Below are 22,651 nucleotides of genomic sequence, written 5' to 3' on the forward strand. Positions count from 1 at the left end.
GAGAGTATCCTCATTGAAAACATCAGAAGTTCTTCAAAGGTAAATGATTTTATTTGAAGGCTTTTATGTTTTTGTTGAAATGTTGCGTGCTGGATGCTAACGCTAATGCTAACGCTAAATCCTTTGTTTGCTAGCTACTGTTACACAAATTATTGTTTTCCTATGGTTGAGAAGCATATTTTGAAAATCTGAGATGACAGTTTTGTTTACAAAAGGCTAAGCTTGCGAGATGGCATATTTATTTCATTTCATTTGCGATTTTCATGAATAGTTAACGTTGCGTTATGGTAATGAGCTTGAGTCTGTATTCCTGATACCGGATCCGGTATGGGGAGTTCCAAGAGGTTAAATACACCAGTTATGCTATTTTCGACCACCAGGCTTCTTATGTCATGCAGCCTGTAGTTTTTGTGTTTATAGTTTTCATAACGATAACGACAAGTTTGATGTCGGACGACAATAGAATGTTCTCAATGTTACTGCGACAACTGTCTACAGACATGTTGATAGATGTAGTATAAACCAGCCTCACTCTGTTTAGCACATGGCATCACATGTGAATTCTTAAAGAGATGGGTGGGGCTAAGGCTTAAGAGGGTGTGAACGATGCTTAATGGGTGTAGACAAAGAAGAGCTCTGTAGTAGGTGTACCAAAAAATTCAAGGGTCATTTTCTCAAAAGTGAGGTTACAACTTTCAAAGCAGAATTACTTCCCATTGTTCCTCAAATGCAGTGTTTGATGTACCAATTTCGAGCTCTGAGTCTCGCCTTTTTATCCAATGTAAAAAACACAATTACAAATGTTGGTACATAAGACTGAATTGAGCCGGTCGGTCACATGTTTAAAGGAATAGCATGCTAGTAGATACCCATAAACTTCCAGTCATTGCACTAATGCTAGATAGCATTTGGTCGCAAAACTATCTCTAATGTCCTTCATACTGGACACAGAGACATAAAAATGGTATCTACGAGTTAATCTGCCAAAATCCCAAAGTATCCCTTTAATATGGCTATCAACTCCCATTGTAATTGTTTTCGGACAGATGTGTGTGAAGTTATAGTATTATAATGACTGCTTGAAGAGACCGTTTAACTGTCGTTCAATTGGTGTAATACAATACATTTTGGGGTATGGGGAATGCCAATGTGGTGTGAAAAATTCCCTGCTATTATTTTTGTATGGAATGCGGGAATGTGGAGCTTATTTGCAATAGCATGAATGTCTTAATGACGCATTTTGTCACACACACAGGTGTAATGTCAAACACATGCATACGCAGGCAGCACACACACACACACACACACACACACACACACACACACACACACACACACACACACACACACACACACACACACACACACACACACACACACACACACACACACACACACACACACACACACCTCAGCTGTGCTCTCACACCACGGAGAGTGCAGATGGATGCATAAGTAACACATGTGGTGTCAGTGTGGCCAGTTGGCTGTCGTGGTGAGCTGACACCGAGCACTTGATACCACGCCACGTTTTCGTATAAATCAATTTCACGACCACAATCCTGCCAACAATGCCCCCGTTTTTCATCCCTCTTTAAAAAGTTTTTCCATATGGCAGCACAATGCTTTGATCCCCTGATTAGGCACCTGCTATGGAGATCCATGCTATGGAGATCTAACTCTTTTAACCTGACCACTCCTGTAATTATACAATTGACTATGAGAGAATTATGGTGCAGATAATAGTTTTCTGTCTCCAAAATGTGCCTAATTATTCATATGCCCAATTATTCATTTGTTGTTTTAATTGCGACAATGACACCAAAAATGAATTTTTTACCCAATATAACAGCACTACCAGAATCCCGTCATATCCTCTTTGAACTGCCTCAGTCCAGAATAAAATGTATTTGTTACTGTGGTTTTCCATTACGAATAGTAGCTTTTGGAGGCATAGGATATTTAGATGTTGACATACCTGTCCAGGTCTGGCACTCTCACAAAGGTAGGTCTCGTACTCGATGGCGAAGACGGGTGCGTTGTCATTGATGTCCGTCACTGTGATCAGAATTATGCACTTTCCCACTTGTAATGGGTGCACTGAAAAAATAAACAAGAGAGAAACAAGTGGTCAAGGATAAGCACAACCAAATGCACTGGTCTTTGAAGCATGTATCTGGTAGTTGGTGTAAAGCAGAAGAATGGCCTAGCGTCGTTCGGGTTAGGGAGGGCTTGGTCGGTAGGGATGTCCTTGTCTCATCGCGCACCAGTGACTCCTGTGGCGGGCCGGGCGCAGTGCACGCTAACCAAGGTTGCCAGGTGCACGGTGTTTCCTCCGACACATTGGTGCGGCTGGCTTCCGGGTTGGATGCGCGCTGTGTTAAGAAGTAGTGCGGCTTGGCTTGGTTGGGTTGTGTATCGGAGGACGCATGACTTTCAACCTTCGTCTCTCCCAAGCCCGTACGGGAGTTGTAGCGATGACACAAGATAGTAGCTACTACAACAATTGGACACCACGAAATTGGGGAGAAAAAGGGGTAAAATTCGAAGAAAAAAAAAAGAATTGAACCTGGTTGGTTAGCTACCTGTAGATTCATGCAGGGTAGTAACATTATGATTTAGGATTATTATTCATTGTTTAGCTAGCTAGCTACATGTCTAAACAAAAGTCTCGCTATCTAACTATAACATTAACAATTTAACTATAACATTGGGGTCCCAAAAAGGTTAATATTAGGCCCACTTCTGTTTACCATCTATAAAAATGATCTCCCACTTGCTTGCCAACAAGTTAACATGTGCAGACGATACAGTTCTGTATGTACACTCAAAAAATAGACAATTGGTTGTTAACAAGTTAACTGAAGCTATGGTACATTTTTCTAAATGGATGACAAATGATTTTAAATATCGACAAGACTGTATGTACTTCTCTAAGAAATCCATTGAATCTTCCCAACGAGCTGTTCTTGTTCATGGGTAGAATCTGAAATTTGTGTAAAACTTCAGGTATCTTGGTGTCATTTTGGACACCAAACATCTGAAGATTAACACGTTAAGATTGTATTATCCAACTTTAGGTTTATAAGATCTTTCCTTCCTCTGGAGGCCGCCAAACTATATATGCATGCAATAATCTACTCACATTTGAGATATTGACTCACATGCTGGTCACAAGCAGAAGCAACTATTCTGAAACCAATTTAATCACTCTACAAACAAACACTTAAGATTTTATATAACAAACCAAATAGTTACCACCATTATCAAATAATTTACAAACATGATTTATTTAGTCTGGAATGCTTTAAGTAGTATGTAGATGCAAGCCTTGTCAACTTAAGATCTTGCATGGTCTTGCCACTCCACCCCTATGCTGGCATATCATGCTCAAGAAAAGCACCTCCAGAATAACAAGGGCAGTAACTAGAGGGGATTGCATTGTCCCTTTTCAACACAGTAAAATGGGCCAATCGGCCTTCTCTAACACAAGTACATTTTCCAACATTTGCTTACAGACAGATTATTCCACTGTATCATAATTCCAGTGGGTGATACGTGTACATACACTAAATTGACTATGCCTTTAAACAGCTTTGAAAATTCCAGTAAAATATGTCATTTAGAAGCTTCTGATAGGCTAATTGACATCATTTGAGTCAATTGGAGGTGTACCTGTGGATGTATTTCAAGGCCTACCTTCAAACTCTGTGCCTCTATGCTTGACATCATGGGAAAATCAAAAGAAATCAGCCAAGACCTCAGAAAAAAACTGTAGACCTCCACAAGTCTGGTTCATCCTTGGGAGCAATTTCTAAATGCCGGAAGGTACCACGTTCATCTGTACAAACAATAATATGCAAGTATAAACACCATGGGACCAAGCAACCGTCATACCACTCAGGAAGGAGATGCGATCTGTCTCCTAGAGATGAATGTACTTTGGTGCAAAAAGTGCAAATCAATCTCAGAACAACTGCAAAGGACCTTGTGAAGATGTTGGAGGAAACAGGTAAAAAAAAGTATCTATATCCACAGTAAAACGAGTTCTATATTGACATAAACAGAAAGGCCGCTCACCAAGGAAGAAGCCACTGCTCTAAAACCACCATATAAAAGCCAGACTACGTTTTGCAAATGACACAAGATCGTACATTTTGGAGAAATGTCCTCTGGTCTGATGAAACAAAAATAGAACTGTTTGGCCATAATGACCATTGTTATGGAGGGCAAAGGGGGATGCTTGCAAGCTGAAGAACATCATCCCAACCGTGAAGCACGGGGGTGGCAGCAACATGTTTTGTGGGTGCTTTGCTGCAGGAGGGGCTGGTGCACCTCACAAAAAAGATGGCATCATGAGGCGGGAAAATAACATGGATATATTGAAGCAACATCTCAAGCATGGTCGCAAATTGGTCTTCCAAATGGACAATGACCCCAAGCAAACTTCCAAAGTTGTAGCAAAATGGCTTAAGGACAACAAAGTCAAGGTATTGGAGTGGCCGTCACAAAGCCCTGACCTCGATCCTATCGAAAAATTGTGGGCAGAACTGAAAAGCGTGTGCGAGCAAGGAGGCCTACAAACCTGACTCAGTTACACCAGCTCTGTCAGGGGGAATGGGACAAAATTCACCCAACTTTTTGTGGGAAGCTTATGGAAGGCTACCCGAAACGTTTGACCCAAGTGAAACAATTTAAAGGCAATGCTACTAAATACTAATTGAGTGTATGTAAACTTCTGACACACTGGGAATGTGATGAAAGTAATAAATGCTGGAAAAAATCTCTCTTTCTAATATTTTTCTTATATTTCACATGGTGAATCCTAACTGACCTATGGCAGGGAAGTTTTACTTGGATTAAATGTCAGGAATTGTGAAAAACTGAGTTCAAATGTACTTGGCTAAGGTGAATGTAAACTTCCGACTTCAACTGTATGTTTCACTGTCTTTTAGCCAGGTAAAAACGGATTGTCTTTTCTTTTTATCCACTAAGCCTTTACAATTATAACTAGCTAAACTTATTTCACCACTTAGCATAATGATATACAAGTTTAAATTCTATTTATTGCAATTTGTGTTTGCAAATGTACCATTAAAAAGTACCATGCTGATTGAATGTCTATATAGCTGTACCATGATATTTGCATTGCGACTGAGTCAACCTCCAATTGTCCTACAATATTCCACCCACTAAATCCTCCCAACATCCCAAGTTGGGTTGTCGTTCCAGTGACTGACAGACCACCTCTGTAGAGATGGATCCTAAGTCCTTTGAGAGATTGGAACCCATCCTTTGAAAAGAACACATAGTGAAACATATAGAACAGAACCAGATTAACTCTTTAGCCTCTGTTGTACAGTCGTGGTCAAAAGTTTTGAGAATGACACAAATATACATTTTCACAAAGTTTGCTGCTTTAGTGTCTTTAGATATTTTTGTCAGATGTTACTATGGAACACTGAAGTATAATTACAAGCATTTCATAAGCGTCAAAGGCTTTTATTGACAATTACATGAAGTTGATGCAAAGAGTCAATATTTGCAGTGTTGACCCTTCTTTTTCAAGACCTCTAAAATCCACCCTGGCATGCTGTCAATTAACTTCTGGGTCACATCCTGACTGATGGAAGCCCATTCTTGCATAATCCATGCTTGGAGTTTGTCAGAATTTGTGGGTTTTTGTTTGTCTACCCACCTATTGAGGATTGACCAAAAGTTCTCAATGGGATTAAGGTCTGGGGAGTTTCCTAGCCATGGACCCAAAATATCGATGTTTTGTTCCCCGAGCCACTTAGTTCTCACTTTTGCCTTATGGAAAGGTGTTCCATCATGCTGGAAAAGGCATTGTTCGTCACCAAACTGTTCCTGAATGGTTGGGAGAAGTTGCTCTCTGAGGATGTGTTGGTACCATTCTTTATTCATGGCTGTGTTCTCAGGCAAAATTGTGAGTGAGCCTACTCACTTGGCTGAGAAGCAACCCCACACATGAATGGTCTCAGGATGCTTTATTGTTGGCATGGCAAAGGACTGGTGGTAGCACTCACCTTGTCTTCTCCAGACAAGCTTTTTTCAGGATGCCCCAAACAATCGGAAAAGGAATACATAAGAGAAAATGACTTTACCCCAGTCCTCAGCAGTCCAATCCCTGTACCTTTTGCAGAATATTAGTCTGACCCTGATGTTTTTCCTGGAGAGAAGTGGCTTCTTTGCAGCTCTTCTTGACACCAGGCTATCCTCCAAAAGTCTTTGCCTCACTGTGCGTGCAGATGAACTCACACCTGCCTGCTGCCATTCCTGAGCAAGCTCTGTACTTGTGGTGCCCCGATCCCGTAGCTGAATCAATGGTCCTGGCGCTTGCTGGACTTTCTTGGGCACCCTGAAGCCTTCTTCATAACAATTGAACCACTCTCCTTGAAGTTCTTGATGATCTGATAAATGGTTGCTTTAGGTGCAATCTTACTGGCAGCAATATCCTTGCCTGTGAAGCCCTTTTTGTGCAAATCAATGATGACGGCACGTGTTTCCTTGCAGGTAACCATGATTGACAGAGGAATGATTCCAAGCACCACTCTCCTTTTGAAGCTTCCATTCTGTTATTCAACTCAATCAGCATGACAGAGTGATCTCCAGCCTTGTCCTCGTAAACACTCACACCTGTGTTAACGAGAGAATCACTGACATGATGTCAGCTGGTCCTTTTGTGGCAGGGCTGAAATGCAGTGGAAATGTTGTTTGGGGATTCAGTTCATTTGCATGGCAAAGAGGGACTTTGCAATTAATTGCAATTCATCTGATCACTCTTCATAACATTCTGGAGTATATGCAAATTGCCATCATACAAACTGAGGCAGCAGACTTTGTAAAAAATTATATTTGTGTCATTCTCAAAACCTTTGAACACGACAGTATTATATGTAGTTGTAAAAATATATACAATACCATTCAAAAAATTGGACACACCCATATTCATTCAAGTGTTTGTCTTTATTGTTACTAGTTTCTACATGGTTGAATAATAGTGAACACATCACAACGTAACCAAAAAGGGTTAAATAATTCAAAATCTATGTTATATTTTCAACCCTTTGCCCTGATACAGCTTTGCACACTCTTGAAATTCTCTCTACCAGCTTCACGAGGTAGTCACCTAGAATGCATTTCAATTAACAGGTGTGCCTTGTTAAAAGTTAATTTGTGGAATTTAATGCTAAACACTTAACGCATTTGAGACAATCAGTTGTGTTGTGACAAGGTAGGGGCGACATACAGAAGATAGCCCTATTTGATTAAAAAAAAGCTCAAATAAGCAAAGAGTAACGGCAGTCCATCATTACTTTAAGACATGAAGGTCAGTCAGTGCACAACATTTCAAGAACTTTGAAAGTTTCTCCAAGTGCAATCGCAAAATCCATCAAGTGCTATGATGAAACTGGCTCTCATGAGGACCACTACAGAAAAGTAAGACCTCTGCTGCAGAGGTTAAGTTCATTAGAGTTACCAGCCTCACAAATTGTAGCCCAAATTAATGCTTCAAAGAGTTCAAGTAACAGACACATCCCAACATCAATTGTTCAGAGGAGACTGTCTGAATCAGGCCTTCATGGTTGATTTGCTGCAAAGAAACCACTACTAGAGGACACCAACAATAAGAAGAGAGTTGCTTGGGCTAAGAAACACAAGCAATGGACATTAGACCAGTGGAAATCTGTCCTTTGGTCTGATGAGCCCAAATTTGAGATGTTTGGTTCCAACCGCCGTGTCTTCGTGAGATGCAGAATCGGTGAACGGATGATCTCCGCATGTGTGGTTCCCACCGAGGGGCATGGGGGAGGAGGTGTGATGGTGTGGGGGTGCTTTGCTGGTGACACTGCAGGTGATTTATTTAGAATTCACGGCACACTTAACCAGCATGGCTTCCACAGCATTCTGCAGTTATACGCCATCCCATCTGGCTTGCGCTTAGTGGGACTATAATTTGTTTTTCATCAGGACAAGGACCGAACACACCTCCATGCTGTGTAAGGGCTATTTGACCAATAAGGAGAGTGATGGAGTGCTGCATCAGATGGTTTGGGATGAGTTGGACCGTAGAGTGAAGGATAAGCAGCCAACAAGTGCTCAGCATATGTGGGATCTCCTTCAAGACTGTTGGGAAAGCATTTCAGGTGAAGCTGGTTGAGAGAATGCCAAGAGTCGGCAAAGGGTAGCTACTTCAAAGGATCTTAAATATATTTTGATTTGTTTAACCGTTTTTTGGTTCCTACATGATTCCATGTGTTATTTCATAATTTTGATGTCTTCACTATTATTCTACATTGTAGAAAATAGTAAAAAATAAAGAAAACCCTTGAATGAGCAGGTGTGTCCAAACTTTTGACTGGTACTCTATTTACATTTTTTTAATTGCGCATGTGTTAATTCTTTCCACAATTGACAAATAATATGCAGAATAATGTAGGCTCTTCCTACGAAGGATTTTTACCTATAACAAGGACTGGCAGTACAAATTTTAAAAAATGTGGCAAGCAATTACAATTCATTTTACACTGCACCTTGTGATTCCATCCTAGCCTAACATCATTACCCCATAGCAACAGATGTGTGATGCATACACGCACCCACCCCACCCCTCCGACACAAATACCTCTACCCCTCTCTCCCCTTCCACCGATAGACCGACCATCAACATCCTACACACTCATTCATACATACACACACACACACACACACACAATCTCAGATGTTTAACAGTTGTTCAATCCCCAAGCCCAACTCAAGAGAATACTTGATGTGTGAATGTGTATATAGTTGTAGCTGTTTGAGAAGGCATGCCAAATTGAGCAGGAATGGAAAGATTTGATTAACCAATGTCTAGTCGTAGCTGATGGAGCTCGGGTACCCCCTTCCCCCCAACACGCACACCCAAGCATCTCTGTTCAGTCAGACCATTTCATTATTCTGTTCCGCCAGTGCCACAATAATTGACCCCCTCTCTGATTGTCCAAGTGTGGCCCCCTCCCCATGGATTACTGCAGCCAATTCTGCCAGCACTGCCACTACCTGGTTGGGGGTTCTCCACCGGTATTCCCACCGGCTAGGTATGAGGTCGTCAAGGTTGTCATTAGTAGCTTTTAGAAAATGTTTGTATATTGGACCAACCCTGCCAGGCAGGCTCAGACTCAGACTGTTTGTGTGTCTGCTTGTGTGTTTGTGAGTCTTCTTGGCCATTACAACTGCCCTCTTTCAGTTTGTCCTCTGTGATAAAAAAAGCATTTGCCACAATATCATTCCAACAGTCTCTCTCTTTCTTCTTCTCGCTGTCCTTACTTTGGGTCAGTTCTGCATGTTTTGGCTGCATAATGAAGAGGATATGACAACAATGATTTAGATTTATTTAGGCTGCAGTGGAGATCAAATGTTTTTCGTTAGATTAAAGAAACAGGAGTACACTTCTGAGAATCCGTAGGCGAGTGAGTAAACTCCCACTGCAATCCGTTCTTCTTGTTAAAGTGAAATCATTGGAAAATAACTTAATCGTAGGTCATAGATTTTATCATACCAATGGGATATCAAAAACTGTAACATCTTATGTTACACTGAGACGTGGCTGAACGACGATACGGACAATATAGAGCTAAAGGGATGTTCCATGCACCGGCAGAACAGAGATGCTACCTCTGGTAAGTCGAGGGGTGGGGGTGTGTCGATTTGTCAATAACAGCTGGTGCGCAATGTCTAATATTAAAGAAGTCTCAAGGTATTGCTCGCCTGAGGTAGAGTACCTTATGATAAGCTGTAGACCACAGTGGCTACCAAAGGAGTTCTCTTCTATATTATTTGTAGCCCTCTATTTACCACCACAGAACGAAGCTGGCACGAAGACTGCGCTCAACCAATGTCACGCCCTGACCTTAAGAGAGCCTGTTTATTTCTCTATTTGGTTAGGTCAGGGTGTGATTTGGGTGGGCATTCTAGTTTTCTATTTCTTTGTTGGCCGGGTATGGTTCCCAATCAGATGCCGCTGTCTATTGTTGTCTCTGATTGGGAATCACACTTAGGAAGCCTGTTTTCCACCTGAGTTTGGGGGATCTTGTTTTTGTTCAGTTACAGTGTAGCCTGCAGAACGTTACGTTAGTTTAACTTTTGGTGTTTTTTGGTGTTGATCTAAAATAAAGAAAGATGTACACTTTCCACGCTATGCTTTGGTCTCATTCGGACGTAACAGAAGACCCCACCACCAAGTGACCAAGCAGCGTGCCCAGGAGTGGAGGACATCATGGACCTGGGAGGAGGTAATGGTAGGGGACAAGACCCTGCCATGGAAGCAGCGAGAGAGGAACGGCGACGAGATCAGGAATCTTGGACACGAAGCAAGCACGAGAGGCAGCCCCCCAATTTTTTGCGGGGAGGGGGGGGTCGCACACGGAGTGGTTGGTGTAGCTGAGGGTTGAACCAGAGCCAGTCAGAGAGTCGAGTGAGGAGCTCGACGTAAGATTCCGGAGAGAGGTCCTGGCGTTGAGAGCGCTACAGAGCGGGCATGCTGAGGAGCATGACACCAGTCCATTGTCATGTGCACCGGTTTCACGCATCTGGCCTCCGGTGTGTGTCGCCGTTGAGGCACCATGTTATGCGGTTTCACGCACAGTGTCTCCAGTGCGCCTTCACAGCCTAGTGCGTCCTGTGCCAGTGCCCCGCACTTGCTGGGCTAAAGTGAGCATCCAGCCAGGACGGGTTGTGCCAGCTCTACGCTCCAGACCTCCAGTGCGCCTCCACAGTCCAGTACGTCATTGGCCTCCTCCCCACACTCATCCTGAGGTGCGTGTCTTCAGCCCGGTGCCACCTGTATCGGTCCCATGCATCAGGCCTCCAGTGCGCCTCCACAGTCCAGACTTCTGGCTAAAGTTCCCAGTCCAGAGCATCTGCCGACGGTCCACAGTCCGGAACCTCCTGAGACGGTCCACAGTCCGGAACCTCCTGAGGCGGTCCACAGTCCGGAACCTCCTGAGGCGGTCCACAGTCCGGAACCTCCGGCACCACCACCTCAGTCGTCGGATTCATCAATAAGTGCATCGACGACGTTGTGCCCACAGTGACTGTACGCACATATCCCAATCAGAAGCCATGGATTAAAGGCAACATCCACATCGAGCTAAAGGCTAGAGACGCTTATAACAAATCCTGCTATGCCCTCAGACGAACCATCAAACAAGCAAAGTGTCAACACAGGATTAAGATTGAATCGTACTACACCGGCACTGACGCTCGTCGGATGTGTCAGGGCTTGAAAACTATTATGGATTACAAAGGGAAACCCAGATGCGAGCTGCCCAGTGACGCGAGCCTACCAGACAAGCTAAATGCATTTTATGCTCGCTTCGAGGCAAGCAACACTGAAGCATGCACAAGATCACCAGCTGTTCTGGATGACTGTATGATAATGCTCTCGGTAGCCGATGTGAACAAAACCTTTAAACCGGTCAACATTCACAAAGCTACTGGGCCAGACGGATTACCAGGACATGTACTCAAAGCATGCGTGGACCAACTGTCAAGTGTCTTCACTGACATTTTCAACCTCTCCCTGACCGAGTCTGTAATACCTACATGTTTCAAGCAGACCACCATAGTCCCTGTGCCCAAGGAAGCGAAGGGAACTTGCCTAAATAATTACCGCCCCGTGGCACTCACATCGGTAGCCATGAAGTATTTTGAATGGCTCACATCAACAGCATCCTCCCAGACATCCTAGACCAACTCCAATTGGCATACCGCCCTAACAGATCCACAGATGACACAATCTCAATCGCACTCCACACTGCCCTTTCTCAAATGGACAAAAGGAACACCTACAGTGGGGCAAAAAAGTATTTAGTCAGCCACCAACTGTGCAAGTTCTCCCACTTAAAAAGATGAGAGAGGCCTGTAATTTTCATCATAGGTACACTTCAACTATGACAGACAAAATAAGAAAAGAAAATCTGAAAATCACATTGTAGGATTTTTAATGAATTTATTTGCAAATTATGGTGGAAAATACGTATTTGGTCAATAACAAAAGTTTCTCAATACTTTGTTATATACCCGTTGTTGGCAATGACAGAGGTCAAACGTTTTCTGTAAGTCTTCACAAGGTTTTCACACACTGTTGCTGGTATTTTGGCCCATTCCTCCATGCAGATCTCCTCTAGAGCAGTGATGTTTTGGGGCTGTTGCTGGGCAACATGGACTTTCAACTCCCTCCAAAGATTTTCTATGAGGTTGAGATCTGGAGACTGGCTAGGCCACTCCAGGACCTTGAAATGCTTCGTACGAAGCCACTCCTTCGTTGCCCAGGCGGTGGGTTTCGGATCATTGTCATGCTAAAAGACCCAACCATGTTTCATCTTCAATGCCCTTGCTGATGGAAGGTTTTCACTCAAAATCTCACGATACATGGCCCCATTCATTCTTTCCTTTACACGGATCAGTCATCCTGGTCCCTTTGCGGAAAAACATCCCCAAAGCATGATGTTTCCACCCCCATGCTTCACAGTAGGTATGGAGTTCTTTGGATGCAACTCAGCATTCTTTGTCTTCCAAACACGACGAGTTGAGTTTTTACCAAACAGTTATATTTTGGTTTCATCTGACCATATGACATTCTCCCAATCTTCTTCTGGATCATCCAGAATGCTCTCTAGCAAACTTCAGACGGGCCTGGACATGTACTGGCTTAAGCAGGGGGACACGTCTGGCACTGCAGGATTTGAGTCCCTGGCGGCGTAGTGTGTTTCTGATGGTAGGCTTTGATACGTTGGTCCCAGCTCTCTGCAGGTCATTCACTAGGTCCCCCCGTGTGGTTCTGGGATTTTTGCCCACCGTTCTTGTGATCATTTTGACCCCACGGGGTGAGATCTTGCGTGGAGCCCCAGATCGAGGGAGATTATCAGTGGTCTTGTATGTCTTCCATTTCCTAATAATTGCTCCCACAGTTGATTTCTTCAAACCAAGCTGCTTACCTATTGCAGATTCCGTCTTTCCAGCCTGGTGCAGGTCTACAATTTTGTTTCTGGTGTCCTTTGCCAGCTCTTTGGTCTTGGCCATAGTGGAGTTTGGAGTGTGACTGTTTGAGGTTGTGGACATGTGTCTTTTATACTGATAACAAGTTCAAACAGGTGCCATTAATACAGGTAACGAGTGGAGGACAGAGGAGCCTCTTAAAGAAGAAGTTACAGGTCTGTGAGAGCCAGAAATCTTGCTTGTTTGTAGGTGACCAAATACATATTTTCCACCATAATTTGCAAATAAATTCTTTAAAAATCCTACAACGTGATTTTCTGGATTTTTTTTCTCATTTTGTCTGTCCTATGATGAAAATTACTCTGCCTTTCTCATCTTTTTAAGTGGGAGAACTTACACAATTGGTGGCTGACTAAATACATTTTTGCCCCACTATATGTGAGAATGCTGTTCATTGAACGCTGAGCTGTAGTCAACACCATAGTGCCCAGGAAGCTCATTACTAAGCTAAGGACTCTGGGACTAAACACCTCCCTCTGCAAATGGATCCTGGACTTCCTGACGGGCCACCCCCCAGGTGGTAAGACTAGGCAACAACACGTCTGCCACACTGATCCTTAACACTGGGGCCCCTCAGGGGTGCATACTTAGTCCCCTCCTGTATTCCCTGTTCACCTCACGACTGCGTGGCCAAACTCGACACCAACACCATCATTAAGTTTGCTGACGACACAACAGAGGGAGGCCTGATCGCCGACAATGATGAGACGGCCTATAGGGAGGAGGTCAGAGAACTGGCAGTGTGGTGCCAGGAGAACAACCTCTTACTCAATGTGAGCAAGAGAAAGGAGCTGATTGTGGACTGCAGGAAAAGGCGGGCCGAACAGGCCCCCATTAACATTGACGGGGCTGCAGTGGAGCGGTGTCGAGAGTTTCAAGTTCCTTGGTGTCCACATCACCAACGAACAATCATGGTCCAAACATACCAAGACAGTCATGAAGAGGGCACAACAAAACATTTTCCCCCTCAGGAGACTGAAAAGATTTGGCATGGGTCCCCAAATCCTCAAAAGGTTCTACAGCTGCACCATCGAGAGCATCCTGACCGGTTGCATCACCGTCTGGTATGGCAACTGCTCGGCATCTGACCGAAGGCGCTACAGAGGGTAGTGCATACGGCCCAGTACATCACTGGGGCCAAGCTTCCTGCCATTCAGGACCTATACAATAGGCGGTGTCAGAGGAAAGCCCATAAAATTGTCAGAGACTCCAGTCACCTAAGTTATAGACTGTTTTCTTTGCTACTGCACGGCAAGCGGCATAGCCTCGTTATTGTTATTGTGTTACTTTTTATTATTACTTTTTATTTTAGTCTACTTGGTAAATATTTTTTTAACTCTTCTTGGGTTAAGGGCTTGTAAGTAAGCATTTCACGGTAGTCTATCCTTGTTGTATTCGGCGCGTGTGACAAATAAAGTTTGATTTGAATTTAATCTAGCCAGAGAGTTTCACTGCAAGGTTGCTAACGCTGTGGGTTCAAATCCGTTCTCGATCAACAAATGTCTGGCTACCATACAAGGTCGGTCAGTTCAGTCTTTCAATGGCAGGGATGTAATAATTGTGTTCAGTATGTAAGAAATGGGAGAAAACTGTCAGAAACAGAGTGTAACGAGGTGGTACTATTTGAACTTGTCTGCTTTCATTATATGTTGCAAAATGTTTTGCTAGCAAGAGTAGGCTTTTTAGGGCTTTCATTTTTGCCAAACTCAATAGAAAAGTATCTTGAAGGGATAATCAGGTGAAGAGAGAGTGGGAGTTGTCATGTTATCAAACTTTGGGTTTTCATGCACATACAATTATGCATAGCTTACCACCTTGTTAATACTGTTATGTGTTGTGTTTCTCGTTGCTTTTCAAGTCTGTGCTATCACTCTCTTAGGAACCAGAAGGAGAAAGTTTAAATGGGAGGAGTCGACAACTCCAGCAGACACGTTATTATCAGTGTTCTATGAAAACTGGAAATAAGTGTGTGCATGGTGTGCCTGTAGAACAGAGGCCATAAGTCTCAAAGTTTTTAAACCTCACTGTGAATGTTAACTATGTAGAATTTTTTGTTAATGTTTTATTGTCATTGTTTGTCCATTTCTAAGTCATTTCCAAGTTTATGTAATGTTGAACAGTATGATATCAAATGTTCAAAGAGGATGGACTGATGTGTTCGGATTTCTAAACTTTTCATATTATTAATCATTAGCTATGCTAGAGACATGAGGGGTTCCCTAGTCTAGGGTCTACACCATAAGTTAATGGGTATCTGTAGGAGGAATGTATATGATCAGTGCAATTAAGTTTGTAATGTACTGAGTGTAGGGGAAACGATCACGTGGCAGCACTGATAAGGGGAGAGAGCCGTGGATTAGTGATGAAGGGGGTCGAAGTCAGGTCAGGTCACATTAAGGGAAAAGGAGCAGTTTATTGCCCGTATCACTTAATTTCCAGCCTAGCAACAAAGATGCAATGTTTAGCGAGAAGGAGGTGACTCCACCCCAAATTGGGGTATATATACCACCACTATTTGAACCATGTCTTTGTTTGTTTAGCTGTTCGATCCTTTGGGATGAATAAACTTGGTTTAAGCTTTTACAATGTTCACCGATTTCTTACTCTGATATTTAGAATCTAACAAGTAGGTACGAAATGGGAGAAAACATTCCGAAACAGAGTGAAACAAGAGGTACTTTTTCATTGCAAAATGTTTTGCTGTGGTGTGAACATGTCCTAATGAACACGACTCTAAACGCCTTGCTTTAATTGAGCAAATAACACAAAATTAGGATGTATCAGTTGCCATCTATATAATTTTGTGGATGACACATTGGCTGTGTTCCAGGCCGCCTAAATCTCATAACCTCTCAAAGTGTTTAACATGACAGTAAAAGCATCAATATGATTGTAATTAACACGAGGTTGAGACAGAGAGCTGGTTTCAAGAGCAGGGCGCAGCAGGTGTTTATTGCAAAGGACCACAGGAGGAGGCAGGTCGCTGGGTCCAGGGGCATGCAGAAGGTCATACACAGGGGTCCAAAAGGGCAACGGTACAGGCAGGGAAAAGGCTAGTAACGCAGTCCAGGAGATCAGGTAATAGGTAGATAACAAGAAATCCGATAGGCTAAAGTACAGGCAGGGAATAGGCAAAAGGCATCATTAGTGAGGCATGCAAAAACTATCGTACACGGGAGGAGTAACTCACGGGAAACACAGCGCTCTGAAAGCCGTGTGTCACAAAACAAACAATTCCACACAGTGACTGGGTGCAAAGAACTGAACTAAATATTGTGTGATAATGACATACAGGTGTGTGAACAGGTGATTGGGATTTGGGGAGTGAGCTGCGTTCAGGGGATTTAGGTGTTTGAGAGTGTGAGCTGGAAAGTGAGCTGCGTTCAGGGGATCTACGTGTTAGAGGGTGTGAGTTGGAAGCAGATTTTACAATGATTTTGAAATCAGATGCCCAAATCATAGATTTTTTTTGTACCTTTATTTAACTAGGCAAGTCAGTTAAGAACAAATTCTTATTTTCAATGACGGCCTAGGAACAGTGGGTTAACTGCCTGTTCAGGGGCAGAACGACAGATTTGTATCTTGTCAGCTCGGGGATTTGTGTTATTCATGGAGATGTTTTGATATCATTTGCATGAACTTGCAACCTTTCGACTGCTAGTCCAACGCTCTAACCACTAGGCTACCCTGCCGCCCCGGCTACTCTGCTGCCCGTCCTGTATGATTAATATGTGCAGTTTGACTGCCTTGCAGTCGGTCTGGAATGCGGCCAATATCATAATGAGTTCTCCTGTAAGCATACAGGACATGTGTTTGTAGTGCACAATTCCAGTGCAAATATCCAATGTTTATCTCCCTCATGCAAATGATATCAAAACATCTCCATGAATAACACATTTGCGAAATGAACACCTTTCACTACTGTAGCGTTAGCTACATGTCTCCACAGTGCTGATTGCAGCTCGACTCGGAAATAGATTATGTGCATCTGTCAGTGACTCATACACATCTGCTGTTAATTTACAGAGGTGAAGCGGGAGAGAGTGCAAGAGAGGGAGAGAGAGAGCACTTAATTACTGTAAATCACACACACACACACCATACATACACACACTTCTCAGTAAGGCAGCCAGCCACAGGTGAGAAGCAGATCCAGGAATCTTGCCTCACTCTCCAGGTACAGTAACCCAGTTGGTTTATGATGCTGCCCAAAGGGAATAAATAAAGAGAGGTGATATTTTAGCTGAGCTCTACCAACTCTGACAATGGCAATAAAGTATGTTGTCATAGAGATACAGCTCCCCACTCTATTCAATGTCTTGAGGGTATAGACTGGAACGAGGTATAGAGAGACAAAAACGGAGTGTTAGCCTTTGGATCAAACTTCTGTTCTTGCAAATTGGCCTGCTTTGGTACAACGTATCTCTAACTTCCTAATAAAGTCCAAAGTGAGACAAACAACTCATCAAATATCCAAATCATGAGGATATCCAAAGTAATAATTGCTAACTCTGGCTAACACAATGGACACAAGGCTTCTTAAGGGATCAGCCATGTCTCCCACCCAGAGAAACATAGGAGAAGACACCTCAATCTTCCCTGCCAAGACACATTTAAGGGACCTGCGATGCCTCTGACCATGATCTATTGACTTTAAAGTCTCTATTTCAACAAACCTAACGCAATGATTAATATTAGCGCTGGCATTACACTCTTGGAAAAAAAGGCGCTATCTACGACCTTAAAGGATACTTTAGCTGTCCCCATAGGAGAATTCTTTGAAGAACCATTTTTGGTTACAGCTAGAACTCTTTTGGGTTCCATGTAGAACCTTTTCTACAGAGGGTTCTACATGGAACCAAAAAGGGTTATCCTATGGGTACAGCCAAAGAACCCTTTTGGAACCCTTTCTTCTAAGAGTGTAGGGGTATGTTTTTGGGGATTGTCTAAAATATTTTTGCTATTTTCACAACTGGAATTATGGGCGTAGAAGCAGGAGGTGGCGCGAAAGAGCTCGGTTTTTATGAATAAACAAGTTGTGGGAGTGTCTAGGCTCAATATGTGGCTAAATATATGGCTGCTTCACGTCGTGTATTTACAGTCTTTTATGTATTGCATTGTCATCAACTCCAATTAGAATGTTGAATACGTTATTGCCTAGTTTGTTAAATAGCCTGCCTGCTAAATAGCCTGCTAAATATGTTGAATATATTTGCAGTCCACATTGTTCTAATTGCATTGTTTTAACATGGAAATACATTGTTAAACATAGGCTACAGCATTCACACTGATTTAGGGGCTAGGCCTACTTTAAATTGCAATCTGGACATGGACATGCCAAACAGTCAATAAACAATATTCATTTCACTAGGCTATTGATAAGGCCTAAAATTACAGTGTATAATTCTAACCAAATTCTTATATAAATGCAACAACTTGTTTTAAATAGGCTATGTCTAAATGATCCCTGTGAGCGTATAATACAGACAGATAGGAAGGAAATCGCTCAGGGATTTCACGATGGTGCCAATGGTGACTTTAAAACAGTTAGAGTTTAATTGCTGTTATATAGGGGAAATCTGAGTAGCATTGTAGTTACTCCACAATATGGAGAGTGGTACTCAGTAATCTATTGTATTGGTTGGTCACCAAACATAACAAAAAGTTCAAGACAGTTGGAAAAGCATTCCAGGTGAAGCTAGTTGAGAGAATGCCAAGAGTGTGCAAAGCTGTCATCAAGTCAAAGGTGGTTATTTGAAGACTCTCAAATATAAAACCTATTTTGATTTGTTTAACACTTATTTGGTTACAACATGATTCCCTATGTGTTATTTCAGAGTTTTGATGTCTTCACTATTATTTTACAATCTAGAAAATAGTATGAATAAAGAAAAACCCTTGAATGAGTTCTAAAACTTTTGACCGGTAGTGAACATGACCAGCATTGCCCATCCCCCACCAAAATGAGTTGACCCCCGAAAGTTGCTGTTCAGCACGTAGGCTTGTTTTGGTGGAAGACACATTCGAGCAAGCAAGGGATGGCCTTATTCTACTGGACAGACACTTGTAAGTAGCAACATTGGATATGGGTATTGATTGTTGGTGTTACTGTTGTAGCTACAATGTGTAGTTATTGCTATAAATGTTAGTTACAAAGTACATTCAGGTTTCATAGAACGCCATTGTAGCTGGTGTAAATAGACGCTTAGCCTTAAGAAAGGGAAGGAACGGTAACATAAGCCACATCATAATGTGAACAAAACGTTCAGATTGAAATATATTCTATAACACTATGCATCTGACATGAGGAATATGGAATCCTGTCAGCTCTGTTTATGACATTTCCTTCGGTCAAGTAATCTTGAGTCAAAGATTGAGTATCTTGTTTTTCTATTTAGCACAAGTTTGGGAATCTTCTATCAACTACATTCCCTGTCCACTTTCATAAGTGATATAAACAACAAAGTAAATCACTAATGAACATGTTCATTTTTGCATGTTGAACTGTTCAATAGCATAACCACTTTGATGCGTATTTTATATTGTGTAGACCTGTGCTGGATTTATGGATTTTTTTTGTTGCTTTTTGAATAATTCCTTTTTTAGATTTTACTTCAGGAATGATGTTGTTCGGATGAAACCTCTTTCCTGGATGAAACAATTGATCAGTCAATCTCCCTCCTGGCTGGCTGAGCTAGTGCTGTATAGCCTATATTTTTCAGCCAATGCAAACACACCACTATTTAGGATATCTAGTTTATTCAAATGGTATACTGACTAGCAAATCCTGAACATGCTGCAAAGCAATTGTGGTCCCACAGGGACCCGGTTTATTGTGTATGTAGACTACCTAGTGCTTTTTTTCATATTTTTCTATCTAGACATAACTACAAGACATTTACACAACTGTATTTATTTCTTTTTTCAGGAAAGATGAGCTCTGTGATGTGACCTATCTCCTGGATGACAAAGAAGAGAAGTACTACTATTCACATCAGCTGTGTCCCTGACACATCAACAGGGCTGCAGTGGAACGAGTCGAGCGCTTCATTATCGCTTGCACAGTGCTCCTTGGAATGTTTAAAGCTTGGGAAATCTTTTTGTATCCAAATCCGGCTTTAAACTTCTTCACAACAGTATCTCGGACCTGCCTGGTGTGTTCCTTGTTCTTCATGATGCTGTCTGCGCTTTTAACGGACCTCTGAGACTATCACAGTGCAGGTGCATTTATACGGAGACTTGATTACACACAGGTGGATTGTATTTATCATCATTAGTCATTTAGGTCAACATTGGATCATTCAGAGATCCTCACTGAACTTCTGGAGAGAGTTTGCTGCACTGAAAGTAAAGGGGCTGAATAATTTTGCACGCCCAATTTTTCAGTTTTTGATTTGTTAAAAAAGTTTGAAATATCCAATAAATGCCGTTCCACTTCATGATTGTGTCCCACTTGTTGTTGATTCTTCACAAAAAAATACAGTTTTATATATTTATGTTTGAAGCCTGAAATGTGGCAAAAGGTCGCAAAGTTCAAGGGGGCCGAATACTTTCGCAAGGCACTGTATCTATCTCTATCACTCCAGTATCCTGGCACATTGTAAATATGGTAAGGGAACTGACTGACCCTGTCTACAGTATGCTTACTTACTTTCTCTTGATTCTCTTGATATTTCTACCTTAAGTTATTTTTAGTATCGTTATTGTTATTGATTACTGCACTGTTGTGTTTAGAGCTTGCAATAAAGGCATTTCACTGTACTTGTGACGCAAAATTAAAACTGAACTTGAAACTTGAAAAATGGTGTTAGGGCTGGAAAATCCCAATGCGCCAGTTTTAACATGACAAAATTGCAAACTAATATGCATTTGACACTTGCGCCTCCATAGCGCCAGCTGAAAATAGAGCCCTATGTAAGGTGGCATCCGAAGACTGTGTTCCCAAAGGCTACTTTGATACTGGAGCAAAACTCACAATCTCTTTACTCAACATAATTCAAATCAATATTCATATTTGTCTATGGCTGTCTTTTCTACTTACTAAAACTGTATACTGTGTACCTATCAAACTTCCTACTATTTAGTATTCACTGTTTGGTAAAAATGTATGCAGTAAGAAACAAATATTAACATACTAAGAAAGCGTCATCTAATGTGTAATGGTGATTTGTTCATTTTTGTACAGGACATCCCCTATTCTGATTATTAGCTGTTGTCAAATACACGTGGGTGTGAAAAGACGATTCTCTTCCTCAATAGCAGTGGTGTAGTGGAGGGTATATGCCGTATACCCACTTATTTTTCTGTGGGCATGTAACGGCTGTTGGAAGGAGTGGAGGACCAACGTGCAGCGTGGTACGTGTTCATCTTTATTATTTGAACTAAACACTGACTAACAAAAATGGGGAGACATACAGGCGGCCTCCTCCTTGGCCGAGTCACCGGACACACTGAGCCGTGGAGGCGCACTGGCGGTCTCGAGCGCAGAGCTGGCCCCACCCGTTCTGGCTGGATGCCAGCTTCACGTGGGTGTGAAAAGACGATTCTCTTCCTCAATAGCAGTGGTGTAGTGGAGGGTATATGCAGGTATATGCCTCTCGGGCTACCTTGCCAGCCGTGTTCGTGTTGCCAACTCCATTCTCCGGTATCACTCCTCACACTGTTCCAGAGAATCCCAGGTGGGCGGTGGGCTCCGGCACTCTCCCTGAGTCGACCGACCACCTTTCTACCTCCTCCCAGGTTTCATAGTCCAAATAGCACTGCTCACCTGTCCAGGAGTCCCTTTCACCACACTGCTTGGTCCTTTGGTGGTGGGTAGTTCTGTAATGGCTGTTGGAATGAATGGAGGACCAAGGTGCAGCGTGGTACGTGTGCATCTTTATTATTTGAACTGAACACTGATTAACAAAAATAACAAAGAGAATGAACGAAAACCGAAACAGTTGTGGCTGGTGCAGAAAGACACAAAACACAAAACAGAAAACATAGAACCCACAACATAGAATGCCCACCCCAACTCACGCCCTGACCAAACCAACATAGAGACATAAAAGGATCTCTAAGGTCAGGGCGTGACAGGGTATTGTGTATACTCACTTCTTAATCCCCACTAATACTTATCAAAGTAATGTACTGGAGGTGTATGCCGATCATTTAGGGCTGATGGAACAGATCAGAATGTTTATCTTAAATAGTTGATAAACTATTATTTCTTCACATTTTAGGCACATCAATGTACACATGACAGTAAGCCTACACAGGAATGTTCCATTTCAAAACTCTATTCTATAATGCGCACCGCAGATGCAAGCGGTTTCATGGACAGAAATGCTAATATCCATTAGAAAGAGGAGGGATTTAAAGATGCAACAACTTTCAAGGGTCGCAAATATGATTAGGATAATTCCTTTGGCTTCTAGACAATGAAATAAAGTTGAAAAGAAAACAATAGAACAGGAGAATGCATATAAGTTAGTCTTAATAAAAATAATTGCCTCCACATTTCAAAATTGTAGACCTCCACGAGTCTGGTTCATCCTTGGGAGCAATTTCCAAACGCCTGTACAAACAATAGTACGCAAGTATAAAC

The 22,651-nt window shown here is 42.3% G+C and overlaps 1 protein-coding gene across 1 annotated transcript in view; it reads right to left on the reverse strand.

Annotated features, from left to right (window-relative positions):
* LOC139387548 (cadherin-7-like) overlaps nt 1–22,651 on the reverse strand; it is a 128,948-nt gene that overhangs the window by 62,519 nt on the left and 43,778 nt on the right. Inside the window, exon 8 of the mRNA XM_071133851.1 lies at nt 1,979–2,100. Within this exon, the coding sequence (XP_070989952.1) occupies nt 1,979–2,100 (122 nt within the window). The remainder of the gene's footprint in view (nt 1–1,978; nt 2,101–22,651) is intronic.

This window comes from Oncorhynchus clarkii, chromosome 28 (assembly GCF_045791955.1).
Source record: "Oncorhynchus clarkii lewisi isolate Uvic-CL-2024 chromosome 28, UVic_Ocla_1.0, whole genome shotgun sequence".
NCBI lineage: Eukaryota > Metazoa > Chordata > Actinopteri > Salmoniformes > Salmonidae > Oncorhynchus > Oncorhynchus clarkii.